Here is a 20,009-nt window from a genome sequence, read left to right on the forward strand (position 1 = left end):
CTAACCCATGTTCTTGTGTTGCAGGAAAGGGCTAAACTCAAATGCCACTGGTGTCACCAGCCAAACTTTCAAGCACAAGAATGCCTCCCTCCCAGACCCCAGATTTCCATCTCTCTCCTGTTTTTATCTTTTGAAAGTACCAAAGGGGTGAGGCTGAAGAAAACTAAGCGAGGGGTTTCCAGGAGGGGAGCAGAAGCTGAGGTGCCCCCCTGCAAATGATAGCTTAGTCCTCCAGGGCCAGGGCAGGGGCCAGCTGTGGGGGGTTCCAGGGCTGTATCTCACTTCCTGCAGCCGTGCCCACCATGGAATTTGCTGGAAATAAGCATCCCATGGATTTGCTCTAGACCTGAAACACAGCTCAGGCCCCCCACGGCTAGATCTGAGAGCACTGCCTTGGCCACAGATGAGAGCAGAAGGGTTCTGAGAAAGAACACATCTGCCAGTGTCTAAACATTAAGCTAGGATTCACTTCCTAGGTTCCACCTGCTCTGTGTCATGTCTTGCCTGATGTGCCATTGGCTCTACTCAGTGGAGAAGGCAGGTGGATGAAGACATGGATGCTAGACCTAGAGAAAGAACGCTACCCAACGCAAATATAAAATCAGCCAGGGCTTAATCATTCATTGTATTTCTCACAAACTGGTGCTGTAGGGTAAATCACAAGTATAACAGTGGTAACCAGAGGCAAAATACACTGAGGTAAGATTAGATGCGCTATTATTATGTCACCCTCCGGAAGGTGATCTCCACAGAGAGTCAGAAAGGAAGACCCAGGTAACGTCCCATTTAAAAAAAATGGGACTGAGATCCTAAGTGATCAAACTGAACTTCTCAGCAAAGGGACAGAATGACCTTGTGAGCATCCTGATACTGTGCCCTGAGGACACCTCACTGCTGTCATGTTCATGCTAAAAATGCCTCGCTGAACCTGAGCAGTGAGGGGTGGTCTACAAAACAACTGGGCTGAACTCTTCAGACAAATCCGTGTCTTGAGAGAGAGAGAGAGGGAGAGAGAGACACGGAAACAGTTTCAGATGAAAGATTAAATGCAACACATAACTGTGGATTGGAAACTGGGATGAAAAAGTTAAGCAATGAAGGACATTATGGGTACTTGACTGTAGAATGTAAATTAGGTAATAGCATTGTAGCCACACTGAATTTCTTAAGGATGATCATTAGTTCTGGTCGCATAGGATAATGTCCTTCTTAAAAATATACATTGTAATATTTGAGTTAAGTATGATACTGAAATACTACCTCAAACGGTTAAAAAAAAAAAAAGCAGTTGACTGCACACACACACAGAGAAATGTATAAAGTGAGTGAAGCAACAGTTAACGTGGTGAATTCAGGTGAAAGCTCTACTGGTGTTTGTTGTACTAGTCTTGCAACTTTTGCAAAAGCTGGGGAAACTTTTACAATAAAGATGGGGCAGTGCCTGGAGATTAAACACACACAGACACACACCTATACACACATGATGTACTCTGTTCTTGTTCTCTTCAAAAGTAGGAAAAAGAATGTCTAAGAACCTAATCCATTAAAACACAGTGCCTATACCTTTGAGCAAATTGTGGACAGTTGTCTTTTTTGAGTATTAAAATAGTGGATTTTCTCTGATACCTAATGAAAAGGATTAATTATGTCAGAGATACACTCAGTATCTAGCTTGCACAGAATCATGCTGAAGCAGGTTGTGCTACGACCTATCTGAGTGATAATAAGAAATGGGAGGAGGGGAAGACAGGTGCACCGCCTAGAACTAAAGAGAGGCTGGACAGTCATGGTTAACTTACGTGGAGTCTGATTTACCTGCTTGCTGTTTGGTCCCTGTGTTCAGGACAGTGCAGAAAGCAGTTTTGCAAGTAGAAAAAAGGTGAAGCACTACCTTTGCAAGCTTACCTGTTTCACCTGGATAAATGTCAAGGGATAAAAGCTTTTTATGGGTCCAGAGGGACACAGAATGTCCAGAGCTTCCACCACTGTTTTTAACTGAAAAGGAACAAAAGCAGCATTCATTTACTCTCCTCCCTCCCTGGTAACCACAGTAGAGAATAAGGTCATTGTCAAAGACAGTGGAGTTTTTTTTTCTTGTCTTTTTGTCTTTTTAGGGCCACACCCAAGGCATATGGAGGTTCCCAGGCTAGGGTTCAAATTGGAGCTGTAGCCACTGGCCTACACCAGAGCCACAGCAACGCCAGATACAAGCTGCATCTGCGACCAACACCACAGCTCACGGCAACACTGGATCCTTAACCTACTGAGCAAGGCCAGGGACCAAACCTGCAACCTCCTGGAGCATACTTGGATTTGTTTCCACTGCGCCATGACGGGAACTCCAGATTTTTTTTTTTTTAATTAATGATTTTTATTTTTTTCCATTATAGCTGGTCTAGAATCTTCTATCAATTTTCTACTATACAGCAAGGTGACCCAGTCACACATACATGTCTGCATTCTTTTTTCTCACATTATCATGTTTCATCATAAGTGACTAGATGTAGTTCCCAGTGCTATACAGCAGGATCTCATTGCTTATCCATTCCAGAGGCAATAGTTTGCATCTATTAACCCCCAATTTCCAGTCCATCCCACTCCCTCCCCCTTGGCCTTGGCAACCCCAAGTCTGTTCTCCAAGTCCATGATTTTCTTTTCTCTGGAAAGGTTTGTTTGTGCCATACATTAGATTCCAGATATAAGTGATACAATATGGTATTTGTCTTTCTCTTTCTAACTTACTTCACTTAGTATGAGAGTCTCTAGTTCATTCCATGTTGCTGCAAATGGCATTATTTTGTTCTTTTTTATGGCTGAGTAGTATTCCATTGTGTGTGTGTGTGTTTGTGTGTGTGTGTGTGTGTGTGTGTATACCACATCTTCTTAATCCACTCATTCATTGATGGACATTTAGGTTGTTTCCAGGTCTTGGCTACTGTGAATAGTGCTGCAGTGAACTATGGGTGCATCTGTCTTTTTCAAGGAAAGTTTTGTCTGGGTATATGCCCAAGAGTGGGATTGCTGGGTCATATGGTAGTTCTAGATAGAGTTTTCTAAGGTACCTCCATACTGTTTTGCATAGTGGTTGTACCAATTTACATTCCCACCAGCAGTGCAGGAGGGTTCTCTTTTCTCCACACCTTCTCCGGCATTTGTTATTTGTGGACTTATTAATGATGGCCACTCTGACTGGTGTGAGGTGGTACCTCATAGCAGTTTTGATTTGCATTTCTCTAATAATCAGTGATTTGAGCATTTTTTTCGTGTGCTTGTTGGCCATCTGTATATCTTCTTTGGAGAAATGTCTATTCAGGTCTTTTGCCAATTTTTCAATTGGGTTGTTGGCCTTTTTGCTGTTGAGTTGTATAAGTTACTTGTATATTTTAGAGATTATGCCCCTGTCAGTTGCATCGTTTGAAACTATTTTCTCCCATTCTGTAAGCTGTCTCAAAGACAAAACCCTAAATGAACTGAAATGGTTAAAATTCCACTCAGGGCTGTCCCCTAATCACCTTTACTCAACTCCATCCATTCCCTGACTCTTGATGAAAAATAATAGATGGTAATCTTAAAAAGAGATTTAAACATACCTATTTGCAAATACAACCTCCTGTATATAAAAGGCCCTTAAAATGCATGAAAACAAAGGCTCAGTAAAGCCCACCACCTCTGAGTGAAGTGGCTACAATTCTGCCCTCCTCTGAGCTCGTCTGCAGCATTTCCCTGGTCTGTATCACTTTCCAGTTTGTTTATACCACTGTCATCCTTGCTGACCATCAGCTCCTTAAAGGCAGGTCTGTGCTGAGCTCATCCCCAATGTCCATGGCATAGTAGACAATAAATACTTATTATATTCAGCCTAAATGACTGTGTATTCTTGCAGCCCAGGGTGCTTATTCTGATGTAGTAACAACAATAGCAGCTACAAGCATGGGTGCCTCACCTAAGTGCAGGAGAGATGGCACTTGACTATAACACCTCACCGAATCCTCACAACACCCAGCAAGGCAGGCATTACTGTCCCGTTATTAGGGAAGAGGAAGCGGAGACTCAGAGCAGCTCGCTTGAGTCATGGCACAGGCAGGATTTGCAGTTAGATGTGGTTCCAAGCCCAGGGCTTTCCCCGACATGATACTGGTCAGGATTTTTTTGGGCCCCCCCCCAGGCATATGAGTTTCCTGGGCCAGAGATCAGATCTGGGCCACAGTGATAACCTAAGCTGAAGCTGTGGCAACACTGGATCCTTAACCCACTGTGCTGGGCTGAGAATCGAACGTTCATCCCAGTGCTCCCAAGACTCTGCCAATCCCATTGCACCACAGGGGAAGTCCTGGTTAGGGATTTTATAAACACTTTTCATGGCTACCTCAATGACATGCAGCATGGAAGAAAAAAATACTAAGTATAGATCCATCAATTCAGCTACTCAGGTGGGTGTTTTCCCTCTTGGACAACTAAAGGAATTCAACTCATGGGGAAAGCTTTTCTCTTCTACAACTACGTTCTACATAAACTTAACTCAGTTATATGCTGATTTGCTCTCTTAAATTGTATATATTTAAGTTAACAAAGAAAAGCCATTTCTGGTCTCACAGTTTTCCCTTTTGGTAAATAGAATGTACTTTGGTACTCAGGTAGCTTTGTTTCAGCAATGTTGTTGTTTTAAACATTGCAGTTATTTTCTGTTGCCTAAAAATAGATTTTTCACGCTCTAAGACACACAAACCCACCCTTCCCTTAAATAGCAGTAGCAATGAACGAGTAGAAGGTACTCCCTTTACAAGTGTGATTAAAGTTTGATTAATCTAAAGAAAGATTCCTATCAGGCAGAGAGACCACATTCTTTGTAGAATGTAACACACATATCTGACACTAGGTGGAAAAATTTACAAGAGTTCAGCCAACCATACTACATCAAAAGGCTTCACGAATGGAAAAATTATACAATCATGTTTGGCATTTTGCTTAAAGATAAAAACTCATGATGCTATTTTAGAATGTCAAGATTCTTAAGAAACGTGTAACTTTTTTTTTCTTGTGAGTTAACCCATGTAGGAGTTAGGGATTATAAGAGGGGAAAACCTGAAGACACAGATGGTCAAAACAGACTGACTAGGGCTTACGTCACTCCTGGCTATCAAATGAAACCCTTCTTCTTTTTCTCTTTCCCTAGAATAAAATGCCCTTCACTTGTATTTATGATTCATTTCTAGCTTCCCCCCTGATGTCCCATTTACCATATAAACAACAGGTCACAAAATTGAGGACATGATTTTGAGATGGAGGGGACTGTATAATTTAGGGTTAATGCCTGTGGCTTTTGAGAAACCCTTTTAAAAAGAGGTGAATTATAACAAAGAATGTCACCAGCCATAACAAGGTGGCATGTTATTCCCACTAGGGCTCTTCCAGTTTTTGACATTAATAATGGAACCAAAATGGTCTAAGAACGCCTGTTCATGCCCATATGCTCACCCTGTCAACACGCACACACAGCCTCTCACCTCCTCTGGCCTTGTTTTCCCAGAAGCATAATAATCCTCCCCATCAGTCTCGCCGAAAACAAATTCACAGAAAAATAACGAACCCAATTCCCCAGCACAACACTTTCACTTATGACTGCTAAATCCCACTTCCTCACTCAGTATTTCTGTCATTTTATTCTTACCTTTGTTTTTTTTTTGCTTTTTAGGACCACATATGGAAGTTCCCAGGCAAGGGGTTGAATCAGAGCTGCAGCTGAGGCCTACACCATAGCAACAGCTACCCTAGATCCGAGCCATATCTGCGACCTACACCACAGCTTGTGGTAACAAGGATCCTTAACCCACTGAGCGAGGCCAGGATCGAAACTGCATCCTCGAGTATACTAGTTGGGTTAGTTACCCCACTGAGCCTTGATGGGACCTCCCTTTCTTACCTTTTTCAGAGCAACTTTTCCATATGCAAACTTGGGTGTGGATGGAGGAATAAGACCTTCTGGTACTTTTTTGAACTATAAACCGGCGTGGAAAAAGACAGAAAAGAAAAACAGCCGTTAAACTCTCAGAAACATATCTGTACAATTTACGTTTCAAAAAGAGGGCCAAAGACTCAAACAACAGTGCTGGTGATTTTTGGAAAGGCAAGGGAACAAAAAACTTCCTCCAAAACAGGATCTAAGTATATGTTTGTGTATGTCTGTGCTTTAAGCTCCAGGAATCATTCAAATAATTACAGAACAAAAGACTTCAAAACAGAGAGGAAAAAAAATAAAAATAAAAATAAAAAATAGAGAATGAGGTTGACAGCAGAAGGCTAAGTAGGGAAGAAAAGGAAGAAGGTTCCTTGCAAAACAGACTCCGAAGGAAGGGAGCCTATAGTAGGGAAAGTTGCTATTTGCTGACTAAACCTTATTGGTAGACGAAAGTTTTGTATCAGTGTTAAATTTGCTGTGGTTGTGCAAGAGCGTATTCCAGCCTGTTCTTACAAAACATTCACTAAAGTATTTAGGGGTAGAGGGTCCTGATGTAAGCAACCCTCTAGACGTTTAGGGAACACATGGGTGCAGTGAGGGCCAAACAGGGTGAAATAATGACATGAGAGAATCTGGGTGTGGATTATACATGTTCTTTGTACTATTTTTATTCTTGAAAATTTCCCTGAAGTTTGAAATTATTTTTACTTTAAAAATTTTTATTTATTTTTTGTTTTCTTGTTTTTCGAGGGCTGCACCCGCAGCATATGGAGGTTCCTGGGCTAGGGGTCTAATTGGAGCTGTAGCCACCGGCCTGCACCACAGTCACAGCAATGCAGGATCCCAGCCGCGTCTGCAACCTACACCACAGCTCACGGCAACAACAGATCCTTAACCTACTGAGCAAGGCCAGGGATCAAACCCACAATCTCATGGTTCCTAGTCAGATTTGTTTCTACTGCACCATGATGGGAACTCCTGAAATTATTTTTAAATGAAGTTTAAAAATAAAACCTTATTAAATATGTACACACACGCACACACACACACACACACACGCACAAAGTCACACACAATTTATATTAATGTCAGAAGATATGGGTGTAATTTCCAGGTCTTAGAAAAGTCTTTGTCCATCTACAATCTTCAAGTAGGTTGCAGTATGATCTCTCGGGATCCTTAAGCTTTTTCTTTCTTTTCTCTTTTCTTCCTTCTTTCTTTTTCCCCTCCTTCCCTCCCTCCATCCCTCCCTCCTTCCTTCTTCTCTCTCAATTTCCCTTTTTAAAAGTAAGGAAAAAGATAAAAACTAGAGTTCCATTTGCCACGAGTACAGCCCTAAAAAGACAAAAGACAAAAAAAAAAAAAAAAAAAAAAAAAAAAAAGATAAAAACTGTTCTAGTACAGATGCTGACTCACAGACATTGAAAAACTTATGGTCTCTGGAGGAGACAGCTTGGGGGGTGGGGGATGTGCTTGGGTTGTGGGATGGAAATCCTGTGAAATTGGATTGTGATGATCATTATACAACTACAGATGTGATAAAAATAATAACAATAATAAAAATAAAACTAGGAGTTCCCGTCGTGGAGCAGTGGTTGACGACTCCGACTAGGAACCATGAGGTTTCGGGTTTGATCCCTGGCCTTGCTCAGTGGGTTAAGGATCTGGCGTTGCTGTGAGCTGTGGTGTAGGCTGCAGACGTGGCTCAGATCCCGCGTTGCTGTGGCTGTGGCGTAGGCCGGCAGCAACAGCTCTGATTCGACCCCTAGCCTGGGAACCTCCATATGCCATGGGAGCGGCCCTAGAAAAGGCAAAAGGACAAATTAATTAATTAATTAATTAATTTAATTAAATAAAAACTGTTCTGGTAAAAAGCAGTAATCTTCTGGTTCACTATTCTCTTAGTCCTGTTCTTCATAGGAAATCATCTTAAAATCATTTAACTGTTCCTGTTTTTACTTCTTGTAGTATCTAAGTAATATACTTTGCTATTTCTTGTTTGATCAATTTAGAACACAGTCACTGATTTCTTTAATACATGGGATTTAGTTCAGTTGTACTCTTCCAGATCGCTCCCTTTTTTGCCAACATGGTCAGGTTATCATTTTCACTTTCTCTACTAGTTACCTTTACAGCTTTAAAATAATATCCTGTGCTTTTATTTCTTAGTTCTAACCAACTAAGACATTGTCCCTCGTGTCCATACTTTTAAAGATACAGCTATTTGCATCCTATCCTGAGCTCTCCTCCCAACTCCCACCTCCCAACCACTGGCTGTACTTTCTATATTTTCAAGGTTAAGGGTCTGTCCTATAGCCATTGTCTTCCTTTCATCTGTATATTAACTCTAAAATTCAATCAATAGCGCTCACATTATTACAACTACATAAATATGGCTCTCTGCACAGCTAAGTGGTGGGTATGTACTAGTTCTGTCTCTTTCCTGACATATTTGTTTCTTTTCTCTCCCCTGGGGTTTCAAATTGCCTTTCTTTTTTTCCTGTCTGCTGTTAGGTTAACACCTCTTTAGGTTGTTCCAAATTTACAAAGATAGTATCAAGTTTCCCCAAACATTCCTTTTACCCTCCAGAAAACTTCCTACTGGAACCCCTAGTCTTCCTGCTCCAAGGAACTGACTTTCCTCTAGGCTTGAGAGTCCAGGATTTATCTTCATTTTTCTTCTGGTTTTGCCCTCTTGCCTTTCTAGAATCTCATGACTTCCTCATTTCACTGGAGCAATCACAAGCAACTTCCTTAGAACTGGTACAAGGGAGATAAAACTTCCTGAATCTTCGAATGTCTGAAAATGTCACATTCAGTTAATAACTGGATGGATATAGAATTTTATGTTGATAAGCATCTTCCCCTAGGATAACAAAGGGACTGTTCTGTGTTCTCTACCACCTGGTGTGCTTCATGACAAGCTCATTCTTTTTTTTTTTTTTTTTGGTCTTTTTAGGGCCACACCCACAGCATTTGGAGGTTTCCAGGCTAGGGGTCGAATCGGAGCTGTAGTTGCCAGCCACAGCCACACAGGATCCTTAACCCACTAAGTGAGGCAAGGAATCGAACCCGCATCCTCATGGATGCTAGTTGGGTTCGTTAACCATCGAGCCACAACAGGAACTCCGACAAGCTCATTCTTGAAAAAGGCAACCAACTTTTCATCTCTGGGAGCTTGTGGGCTCTTTATCTTCAGTGTTCCCCAATTTTCCAAAGATGGGTCTGGATATGTATGTTTTTTATATTCCTTATGCTAGGCAACTCAGATATCCTTTTCTTTTTGAAAAAAAAAATTCATATTGTTCTTGATGTTTTCTTTTTCTCCAACCTCCCTTTTAAAAGTAAGTTGGACATCCTAGATTGTTCCTCTATATCTCATCTTTTCTCTCCTGTTTTTATCTCTTTCTTCTGGTTTTAATTTCTGAGAGATAATTTTTAATTTCCAAGACCTTTTTCTTGTGCTGCTTTTTCAAAGTATCCTGTTCTTATTTTACAGGTGCAGTATATTTGCAAATCTCTCTAAAGGATATAAACTTATGAGGGTCTGCTTGGTTTTGTGTAAGATCTCTCCTGTCCTCTGAATTCTGTTGCCTTTAGGTTATTTTCTGTTTATTTTGTCTTAGTCTCTCTCACTCTCTCCCGTTGCAGCTTTTATGGATGTCCTCAAACATCTAGCCACCATCTTGGGTTGTCCCCTCATATTTAACAGTAATGCAAATGAATGTCCCAGACTTTACACATTCAGCTTCTCTCTGCCAGTCCTACTCTGTGTACAGGATCCAGGTTTGTCCAGTGGGGAGCTTTGTTTTAGGGTGACCTGGCAGGAAGTGAGATATAATATGTGGGGTCTTTGCTCTGGGGCTGTGCACTTTCTTTTAATCCCCTTTGGCAGCACCTGCGGCATATAGACGCTCCTGGGCCAGGGACTGTACCCATGTCGCAGTTGTGACCCAAGCCACAGCTATGGCTATGCTGGATCCTTAATCCTCTGTGCCCCATCAAAGTTAGCTGCATACAGGTCATTATAAAGGTATCTATTGGAGTTCCCATTGTGGCTCGGTTGTAACGAATCCAACTAGTATCCACAAGGTTTCGGGGTTCAATCCCTGGCCCCGCTTGGTGAGTTAAGGATCCACCATTGCCGCAGCTCTGATTCACTGATTCAGCTCCTAGCTTGGGAACTTCCATATGTAGCAGGTGCAGCCCTTAAAAAGTGGGGGGGGGAGGTGTCTGTGCAGTGAGCTTTTCTTCCAGTGTGTTAGAGAGTTTGCAGTCCTGGCTATATTGGAATTCACCTTGATTTTAGGAGTTAGACATGCCATGGTCACTACCATATGCAGTAAGTGGGGGTCTTCAGAAAATGAATCATACCACTGTCAGGTCCCCTCTGTGGATTTATGGCTTCTGCTTTTACTGGCCAGAATGTGGAGAAGGAATGTGGTCTAGACCTCAGGCAAAGCTGGGAAGAGAGATCTCATATCTTGCTCTAAGATCAGCAGTAACTCTGGCCTCATATTAATGAAGATCATTTTAATATGACTTTTTAAAAATTTTACAGAAATATAAACTCAAAGAATATTAGAAGTACAAAGGACTCCCAGTTCAAGAGGGCTGCCTGAGTGCATATTTATCTCTTCTCCCTTCCAAAATGCTACTAAATGATGAAAAAGGATTTTTTTTTTTTTTTTTTAGAAAGTGAAGCCAACAAGAGAGGAGCTGCCCATGCATGAGAGGTTTCAGCAAATTTCTGAGAAACAAAAATAGGTAGAGGAGTGGTGACTGAATAAGTAGGATGAGGAAATCTAGGTCCCCAGTGAGTATGGCAGGGGTTATGGAAACAGGAGACAGACAGTAGATTGGCCTCAAAGAACCCTGGAGAGGGGATGTGACAAAGGATGGAAATGAAACAAAGCTGAAAACGGGAAGGCTGATGAAACTCTTCATATTTTCTGTCAGGTTTTTCACTCCTTCACCCCACTTTCAAATAGAATGCCCATCAGGGAAGCATCTTCCTACCAGTCAGGAAATTAGAGGATAAAAAAAATAGTGGGAAGTTGCTGTGTGCTGCAGCGGGTTAATGATCCAGCATTGCCGCACTGTGGCTCAGGTCACAACTGTGGCACAGGTTCGATTCCTGGCCCAGGAACTTTCACTTGCTGTGGGCACACCAAAAGAAAAATAACCTATAATGGAAAAGAATCTGAAAAAGAATGCACATATACCACACCCACACATGTGTGTGTAGTATATGTATATATACAGTATGCATATATATGCATATAAAATTGAATCACTTTGCTGTACGCCTGAAACTAACACATTATAAATTAACTATACTTCAATTTTTATTTATTTTATTATTTTATTTTTTTTCAATTTTAATATTTATTTATTTATTTATTGGTACTTTTTGTCTTTTCTAGGGCCGCACCCATGGCATATGGAGGTTCCCAGGCTAGGGCTCCAATCGGAGCTGCAGCCGCCGACCTACACCACAGCCACAGCAACATGGGATCCAAGCCACATGTGCAACCTACACCACAGCTTATGGCAACACTGGATCCTTAACCCACTGAGTGAGGCCAGGGATCGAACCCACAACCTAATGGTTCCTAGTCGGATTCGTCAACCACTGCTCCATGATGAGAACTTCTATACTTTAATTTTTAAAACTGGTGAAGAAAGGGAGAATTGAAAGATGAGGCTTGAGGAAAATATGGGTGGGGTCATGGAAGGCATCCTGACCAGATTAGTGTTTCAGAGAAATCACTCTGGAAGACAAACTAGAAAAGCCAGGTTTGTAGGAGGTGAATAGACTAATGCCATAAGAGTGCAGGCATTGCTTTAAAAGACTATCTAGGGAGTTGTTGTGGTGTGGTGGAAATGGATCCAACTAGTATCCATGAAGATACAGGTTTGATCCCTGGCCTTGCTCAGTGGGTTAAGGATCCAGTGTTGCCATGAGCTATGGTGTAGATCGAAGACATGGCTTGGATCATGCATTGCTGTGGCTGTGGTGTAGACTGGCAGCTGTAACTCTGATTTGACCCTTAGCCTGGGAACTTTCATATGCCTCAGGTGTGGCCCTAAAAAGGAAAAGAAAAAATTACATCCGTTCAATAATATTCACCTTGTCATCCTTAATAATTTTGTTTTTGTTTTTAGGACTGCCCCCGCAGCATATGGAGGTTCCCAGGCTAGGGGTCTCAGCCATGCTGGATCCTTAACCCTCTGAGGCCAGGGATTGATGCTCATCCTCATGGATACTAGTCAGGTTCAATACCACTAAGCCACAATAGGAGCTCCTTATCACCCTTAACTATCAGACATAAACCACTGTGTTCCCACCAACATCACAGATCATCTGGAGACAGCTGTGTCTACCCACTGAGCTAACATCATTCTAGCCATAAACCAAGAAGGACAATCAGTCAACCAGTGTAGACTGGTTCTGGGTCAAGTTTCAAGCTTCATTAAGCTTCTGAAGTACTGAAAATCCCATTCTTGGATCCCCAGTCCCCTTCCAGCCCCAATGCAACCCTTGGGGAATCCCAAGATCCACTCTAGTCATCAAGGTCTTCAACCACAACTTGATTAATTTCTGCAGAATAACCCATCTTCAAAAATTCAGCAGGACTCTTATCTTTGATGGAATCCCTATGAATAACTGGAACAAAACTCTTTAAAAATGAATCTTAGATTCATTTAAAAAACATACAAAAATAAACTCACCACTGCCCCTCTCAGGAGTTGGTGAGGAGAAGGGCAATACCGTATACTTTTGCATTCGTCCTCGAGGTCAAAGTGTTAACCATGTCTGGTTGACTTTTACCCACACCAAAGAGAATACCTTTAAAAATGCAAATGTCACAAGCTTTGTCATGTCTTGAAGAGTTCTGTGCACAGGGCTGCCTGGAGCCTTCACCACTGAGTTCAGGCTTCTGTAGCCTGATGGGAAATTCCCATCCCTGGTGTCCATGTGAGTGAAAGAAATATCCATCTCCACACAACTTACTCTTGAAATGGACTAAAGAAGAGACCCACTTGACTTCATAAATCTTTGGTGAAGGAAAGAGGCAGAAAGAGCTATATATGGGGGTATTTATGATCCCATTTATTTTCCTTGATACAAACACATAGCATCTAACAAACCAGCTTGCTGAACATCTACCAAGTTTCATAAGAAAAAGCCCACTTTTAAAGTCATTCTTTTTTCTCTTCCAAACCCAAAATATCAAAAAAGAGGGGAAAGATGACCACATGTTAAATTACCATAAGCTACTGAACTAACCATCTTCCTTCCTCCCTCTCTCCCTCGCTTTTCTTTTTTTCTTTTTCTTTCTTTCCTTCCTTCCTTCCTTCCTTTTTCTTTCTTTCTTCCTTTCCTTCTCTTTCTTTCTCTCTCTCTCTTTCTTTCTTTTTCTTTCTCTTTCCTTCTCTCTCTTTTCTTTTCTATTTTTTCTTATTTTATGGCTGCACCCATGGCAAATGGAAGTTCTTGGGCCAGGGACTGAATCCAAGCCACAGCTGAGACCTATGCCGTCGCTGCGGCAACGCCATATCCTTTAACCTATGGCACCAGGCTGGGGAATGAACCTGCACCTCTGCAGAGACGTGAGCCACTGAGCCACAGCATGAACTGCACATTAATTTCTTTTTTTAAACATTTATTTTACTGACATACAGTTGATTTACATTGTTGTGTTAAGTTCTGCTGTACAGCAAAGTTACTCAGTTATATACACACACACAATTTTCTATTATGATGTATTATAGGATATTGAACATAGTTCCCTATGCTATACAGTAGAATCTTGTTGTTTAACCATCCTGTATATACTAGTTTCCATCTGCTAATCCCAAACTCCCAATCCTCCCCTCCACCACCCCCATTCCCCCTTGGCAACAAGTCTGTTCTCTATGTCTGTGAGTTTGTTTCTGTTTCATAGATAAGTTCATTTTAGATTCCATATATTAGTGATATCATGTGGTATTTGTCTTTCTCTTTCTGACTTACTTCACTTAGTATGAATTACATTAATTTCTGAAGACTGTCTCATTCATGGGTTACTGCGGCCACTGGTTAAATGCCGGGATCTTCTGCATTTGTCTTCTACATGGCCCACTGACCTTCTCACTCAGCCCCCATGTACAATCTCAACTTCTCTTGCACGTCAGCCTCCATCTCCACAAAGCCCATACAGTCCATGCCTGTCCTAATGTCTTCTTTCTGGAGCTTCTTGCTCTTAAATGAGGAGCTTACCGGACAGACACCTCCACCTGGGTGTCCCCAGAGGCATTCTAAGCAAATTTTCTTCCCCTCCCCCTTCCCACCTGTACCTTCTCTGCAACCCTCTCTTAGTTACTGACCCCAGTACCGATCCCATTATCCAACCAAGGCTATACCCTGAACAAATCAATGACCCTCTCATCCTTCCTCACACCTGCATTCAGCCAGTTGCCAAATCCTACCAATTTTACCTCCTGAAAAATTTTCAAATTGACTCTTTTCTCTCCACTCCCTGCTGCTCTTGCCATTATCTCATTCCTAGGTTAGTGTAGCAGCCTCCAAACTCATCTTCTGCATCCAGAAGAGCCCCAGGGGAGGGGTCTTAGCAGTACATTCATACGGTCATAGGTTTTTTGCAAAAATAATGTAATTTAACAATGAAAGGCTAAGACCCTTGGCTGTTTGGGCTCCAGCTTTCCTGTGTCATATATTTTCTTCTATCAGGGGGTTTTAGAATGGCTACAGGCATCTTTGTCATTTAACCAAAGGAAAGTGAGGTGGAGTTTTATTTGAGTGTAGAATATATTTACAAGGCTCAATGTTGCTCCCATGAGTAGGTAACTTATTGCTAACAGATTATTCCTAGTACCCAGTATACTGACTCACTTGCAATATGATTGTGCTTTAAGGCACGCAACCCCAGAAATATGTGGGTTGTGGAAAGGAAGCAAAGTCTGAAATGCTATGGGGCTAGAACCTATCTGCAGAAATTTCTTCCAAATATTACAGCTCACGCATGAAAGAACTTGAGATTTCCCCAATTTTGATGACAATCCTAACATTCATATAACACTCTCAGTAAAATGGGAAGCTTTTCTGTTTTTCTAAACTATCAATACTGAAAAATTTCAATCAGGCACTCAAGAGAAAGATTTCCATTCTCTCTAGAGATTACAAACATTGCTGTCATCTGAAGCAATAATAAAAGAGAACGTAGCCAAAAGAACATAAGGAAAGAAGGATGGCAGAGGTGGTTCAGTTAATCCAAAACAAGCTTTTTAAAGTTTAGTGATGTTTGTGATTATTTTAATTTTTAAAAGTTTTGTGATTTGTAATTTTTTACTCATTTAAATATACATTCACTGGGAGTTCCACTGTGGCTCAGCAGTAATGAACCCAACTAGTATCCATGAGGATGAAGGTTCAATCCCAGGTCTCCTTCAGTGGGTTAAGGATCTGGCATAGCTGTGAGCTGTGGTGTAGGTCGAAGACTCGGCTTGGATCCAAAATTGCTGTGACTGTGGTGTAGGCCGGTGGCTACAGCTCCAATTTGAACCCTAGCCTGGGAACTTCCAAATGCCATGGATGCAGCCCTAAAAAAAAAAAAAAAGCAAAAACAAACAAACAAAAACACACACACAAAAGGCCAAAAGATGGGAACAACTCCATTCCATCAAGAGATAAATGAGATGAATAAACAAACTGTGGGAGTTTCCATTATGGCTCAGCAGAAAAGAATCTGACTAGCATCCCTGAGGACACAGGTTTGATCCCCTGGCCTCATTCAGTGGGTTAAGGGTGAGCTGTGGTGTAGGTTGCAGACATGGGTCGCATCTGGCTTTGCTGTGGCTGTGGTGTAGGCTGGCAGTTGTAACTCCAATTCGACCCCTGGCCTGGGAACTTCCATATGGCTCAGGTGGGGCCCTGAAAAGCAAAACAAAAAAAACCCCCCAAAAAAAACCAAAAAAAAAACTGTGGTACACAGTCATCCCTTGTTATCTATGAGGTACTGGTTCCCGGACTCTGTCAAATACCAAAATTCCAGGATGCTTAAGGGACTTGAGTATAGCTGCACATAACTTACACACATTCTCCCACACACTTTAAATCATCTCTAGATTACTTATAATACCTAATGCAATGTAAATGCTATGTAAAAAAATTGCTGTGTGCAACAAACTCAAGTTTTGCTTTTTGGAACTTTCTAGAATTTAAAAAAAATTTTTTATATATTTTAAATTTTATTTTATTTTATTTTTTTTTTAATTTTTTCACTTTTTGGGGCTGCATGTGTGGTACATGAAAGTTCTTAGGTTAGGGGTTGAATTGCAGCTGCAGTTGCCAGCCTAAGCCACAACCACAGGACTGTGGGATCCGAATCGCATCCGCAACCTAAACCACAGCTCATGCAATGCTGGATACTTAGCCCACTGAGCGAAGATAGGGATAGAACCTGAATTCTCATGGATGCTAGTTATTGCTGAGCCACAACGGGAACTCTTTTTTTTTTTTAATCTTTTTAGGGCTGAACCCAAGGCATATAGATGCTCCTACACTAGGGGTCTAATCAGAGCTGTAGCCGCCGGCCTACACCAGACCCACAGCTATGCAGGATCTGAGCCTCGTCTATGACCTACACCACAGCTCACAGCAACCCCGATAGTGATTCTGATACATGTTATAACATGGATCAACCTTGAAAACATTATGCTAAGTGAAATAAGCCAGACATCAAAGGAAAATATTGTATGTTTCCACTTTTGTGAAACATCTAGAATAAGCAAAGTCACAAAGACAGAAAGCATAACAAAGCTTACCAGCAGCTGAGAGGAGGGGAGAATGGGGAGTTATTGCATAACAGTTACAGAGTTTCAGTCTGGGTGCATATGAAAAGATTTTAAAATAGATAACAGTGGTTGTTACACGACATTTTGAATGTAATTAATGCCACTGAATTGCATAGTTAATGAAAATTTCGCGTTATGTATATTTTACTACAATTAAAAAAATTAATAATGTAGTATACCAAAACCCACTGAATTGTGTCCTTCAAATGGGTGAACTCTATGGTATGTGAATTATATCTAAAGAAAGAAATATTTTAAAAAATAAATAAGCCTGAAGTGGTTTTTGAGATGAAACAACAGACCGTAAAAGAAGTAAGTCCAGGACTTCCCTTGTGGATCAGGGCATAACTACTTGGCATTGATTCTACAGTGACTCTGGTTCAATCCCTGGCCTGGGAATTTCTATATGTCACAGGTGTGGCCACATGTTTTTGAAAAAAAAGAAAAGAAGTCCACAGGTACTATAACAAAATCAATGAAATCAATCAGTAGTTTGAAAGGTAAGCACAATGAAATATTAATGTACAATTTAAAGGGACAAAAATAATTAAATGCATTCTTTTTTTTTTTTTGTCTTTTAGGGCCGCACTTGCGGCATATGGATTTCCTGAGCTAGGGGTCCAATCCCAGCTGTAGCCGCCAGTCTATGCCACAGCTACAGCAACGCCAGATCCAAGCCACATCTGCAACCTACACCAGGGATCGAACCTGCGTCCTCATGGATGCCAGTCGGTTTCGTTAACCACTGAGCCACGACAGGAACGCCTTATATACAGTGTTTGTGGAGGCATGCATTTGTAGTAAAAGCACAAAAATGTGTATGAAGGATAAATACCATTCCAGGAGAGTAATTACCTCTGAAAAGGGAGGGGAAAAATAGGACATGAATTCTAACTTTATATGTGATGTATTACTTTCTTAAAAAAATCAGAAGCAGGGTTCCCGTGGTGTAGGTTGCAGACGCGGCTCGGATCCTGTATTGCTGTGGCTCTGGCGTAGGCCGGTGGCTACAGCTCTGATTGGACCCCTAGCCTGGGAACCTCCATATGCCGCGGGAGCGGCCCAAGAAACAGCAAAAAGACAAAAAAAAAAAAAAAAAAAAAAAATCAGAAGCAAAGATTTCACAATAACCTATGTTAAATCTAGGTATCCGGGACATGGGTGTCTGCAACATTATTTTTATATACTAACATTTTTAAAGTATTTTATATTTTAAAGAAAAACATATATCATAATATTTCTCATAAATAAAAGATTCTCTGGAGTTCCCATTGTGGCTCACCAGAAAACAAACCCACCTAGTATCCATGAGGATGTGGGTTGGATCCCTGGCCTCGCTCAGAGGGTTAAGGATCCGGCTTTGCCTTGAGCTGTGGTGTAGGTCGCAGACGTGGTTTGGATCCCAAATGGCTGTGGCTGTGGTGCAGGTCATCAGCTTCAGTTCCAATTCAACCCTTAGTGTGGGAAATTCCATGTGCCGCAAATACAGCCCTAAAAAAAATTCCTTTTATAATGATATTAGAATTAGAAACATAGACTATTTAAGAATAAACACATTAAGAAATGGACAGGGATGGAGTTCCCGACGTGGCTCAATGGAAACAAACCCGATGAGTATCCATGAGGATACAGGTTCAATCCCTGGCCCTGTTCAGTGGGTTAAGGATCTGGCATTGCCGTGAGCTGTGGTGCAGATTGCAGATGCAGCTCAGATCCCACATCATTGTGGCTGTGGTGTAGGCCAGCAGCTATAACTCTGATCTGACTCCTAGCCTGGTAACTTCCATATGCCACAGGCATGGCCCTAAAGAGAAAAGAAAAAGGAATGGACAGGGACTATTTTAAGAAAACTTTAAAACAAGAGGGATATAAGAAAATACCTGAATAGGAGTTCCCATCGTGGCACAGTAGAAACAAATCCGACTAGGAACCATGAGGTTGTGGGTTCGATCCCTGGCCTCGCTCAGCGGGTTAAGGATCCACTGTTGCTGTGAACTGTGGTGTAGGTCACAGATGAGGCTTGGATCTGGCGTTGCTGTGGCTGTGGCGTAGGCTGGCAGCAACAGAAACTCCATATGCCATGGGTGCCCTAAAAAAGACAAAAGACAAAAGACAAAAAAAAAAAAAAAAAAAAAAAGGAAAGAAAATACCTGAATAGATGGAAAAGCCTAACTGAATGTTAAAGTTTTCTGAAAGCCATACATAAAGGAGTGCATACTATAGGAACCTATTTATATAAAGTCAAATAATGCACAGTAACCTATGGCGATTGAGGTCAGTGGCTAGAAGGACTGTGAGGGGAATGTCTAGGGGGCTGTGTGTTGCTTCCAGGGGTTCATGTTGCATAATTTTACTGAGCTCTACACTTATGAGCTGTGCTTTTTTTTGGGGGGGGAGGCAATACATATTTTACACTTCCATAGGTCACCACTAAAATAATAAAAATATAGCAGATAACATCCAAAGTAGGATAGTGGGGGAAGGATGAAATTAAAAAAAAAAAAAAAAAACCTCAGACAGTTCAAAAGAAAGTAGTAAAGGGACACAAACAGATTATTATAAAATAAGATGTTGAAATGAATCGATGTATATCAAGAAGTATAATGACCAAAAGACAAAAATGTCCAAACTAGAAATGTTCAAAAAGCCTGAATTAAAAAGCTGAGCTTCACATAAAGGAAGGAAATAAAGAAGAACAGAGAGCTTTGAAACAGAGAACAAATGTACAAGAGAGAACTTGGGAGTCATCAGTCTAAATTCTACAGAGATTAAACCCACAATAAAAATAACGTAAGCAACATTTTAACCACACATCTGAAAATTGAGAAGAAATGGAAAAACTCTGAGTAGTTATGTATAGACTACATTTTTCAATACATTTAGAATTTTTCATAATACAAATATGAACATTTAAGCTGAAATTGAGACTATAGCCTACTTTAAAAAAAGTCCATAACATTTATAGGCAGAAAACCTTTGTTTTTTAACTTCAAAACTCAGGTGACTGAGCAGAAAAACTGTGGTTTTTTTTTAAAGCCACACAGAGACAGGAAACCCCACCTGGGCACGTTAGATGCCTCAAAAGGTCATAATGTGAGTGGGACCATGCAGTTCAGGTGTCAGGCCAGAAGGAAACAGCAATCACTTGCACCAAATAGAAAAAAAAAAAAGTATTGCTGACAGGTCACCTTGG

General features: G+C 41.2%; 1 protein-coding gene across 1 annotated transcript in view; it reads right to left on the minus strand.

Annotated features, from left to right (window-relative positions):
* The window catches only part of GLB1 (galactosidase beta 1), a 100,748-nt gene that overhangs the window by 24,275 nt on the left and 56,464 nt on the right, over positions 1-20,009 (minus strand). The window contains exons 11-12 of the mRNA XM_021071553.2: positions 5,921-5,995; positions 1,906-1,995 (exon numbers count right to left, since the gene is read on the minus strand). Coding sequence (XP_020927212.2) covers positions 1,906-1,995; positions 5,921-5,995 — 165 coding nt within the window. The remainder of the gene's footprint in view (positions 1-1,905; positions 1,996-5,920; positions 5,996-20,009) is intronic.

The sequence above is a fragment of the Sus scrofa genome, chromosome 13, assembly GCF_054392235.1.
Source record: "Sus scrofa isolate SSC_HxYL_T2T_F1_AM1 chromosome 13, Sscrofa_HxYL_maternal_Yorkshire_Landrace_v2.0, whole genome shotgun sequence".
NCBI lineage: Eukaryota > Metazoa > Chordata > Mammalia > Artiodactyla > Suidae > Sus > Sus scrofa.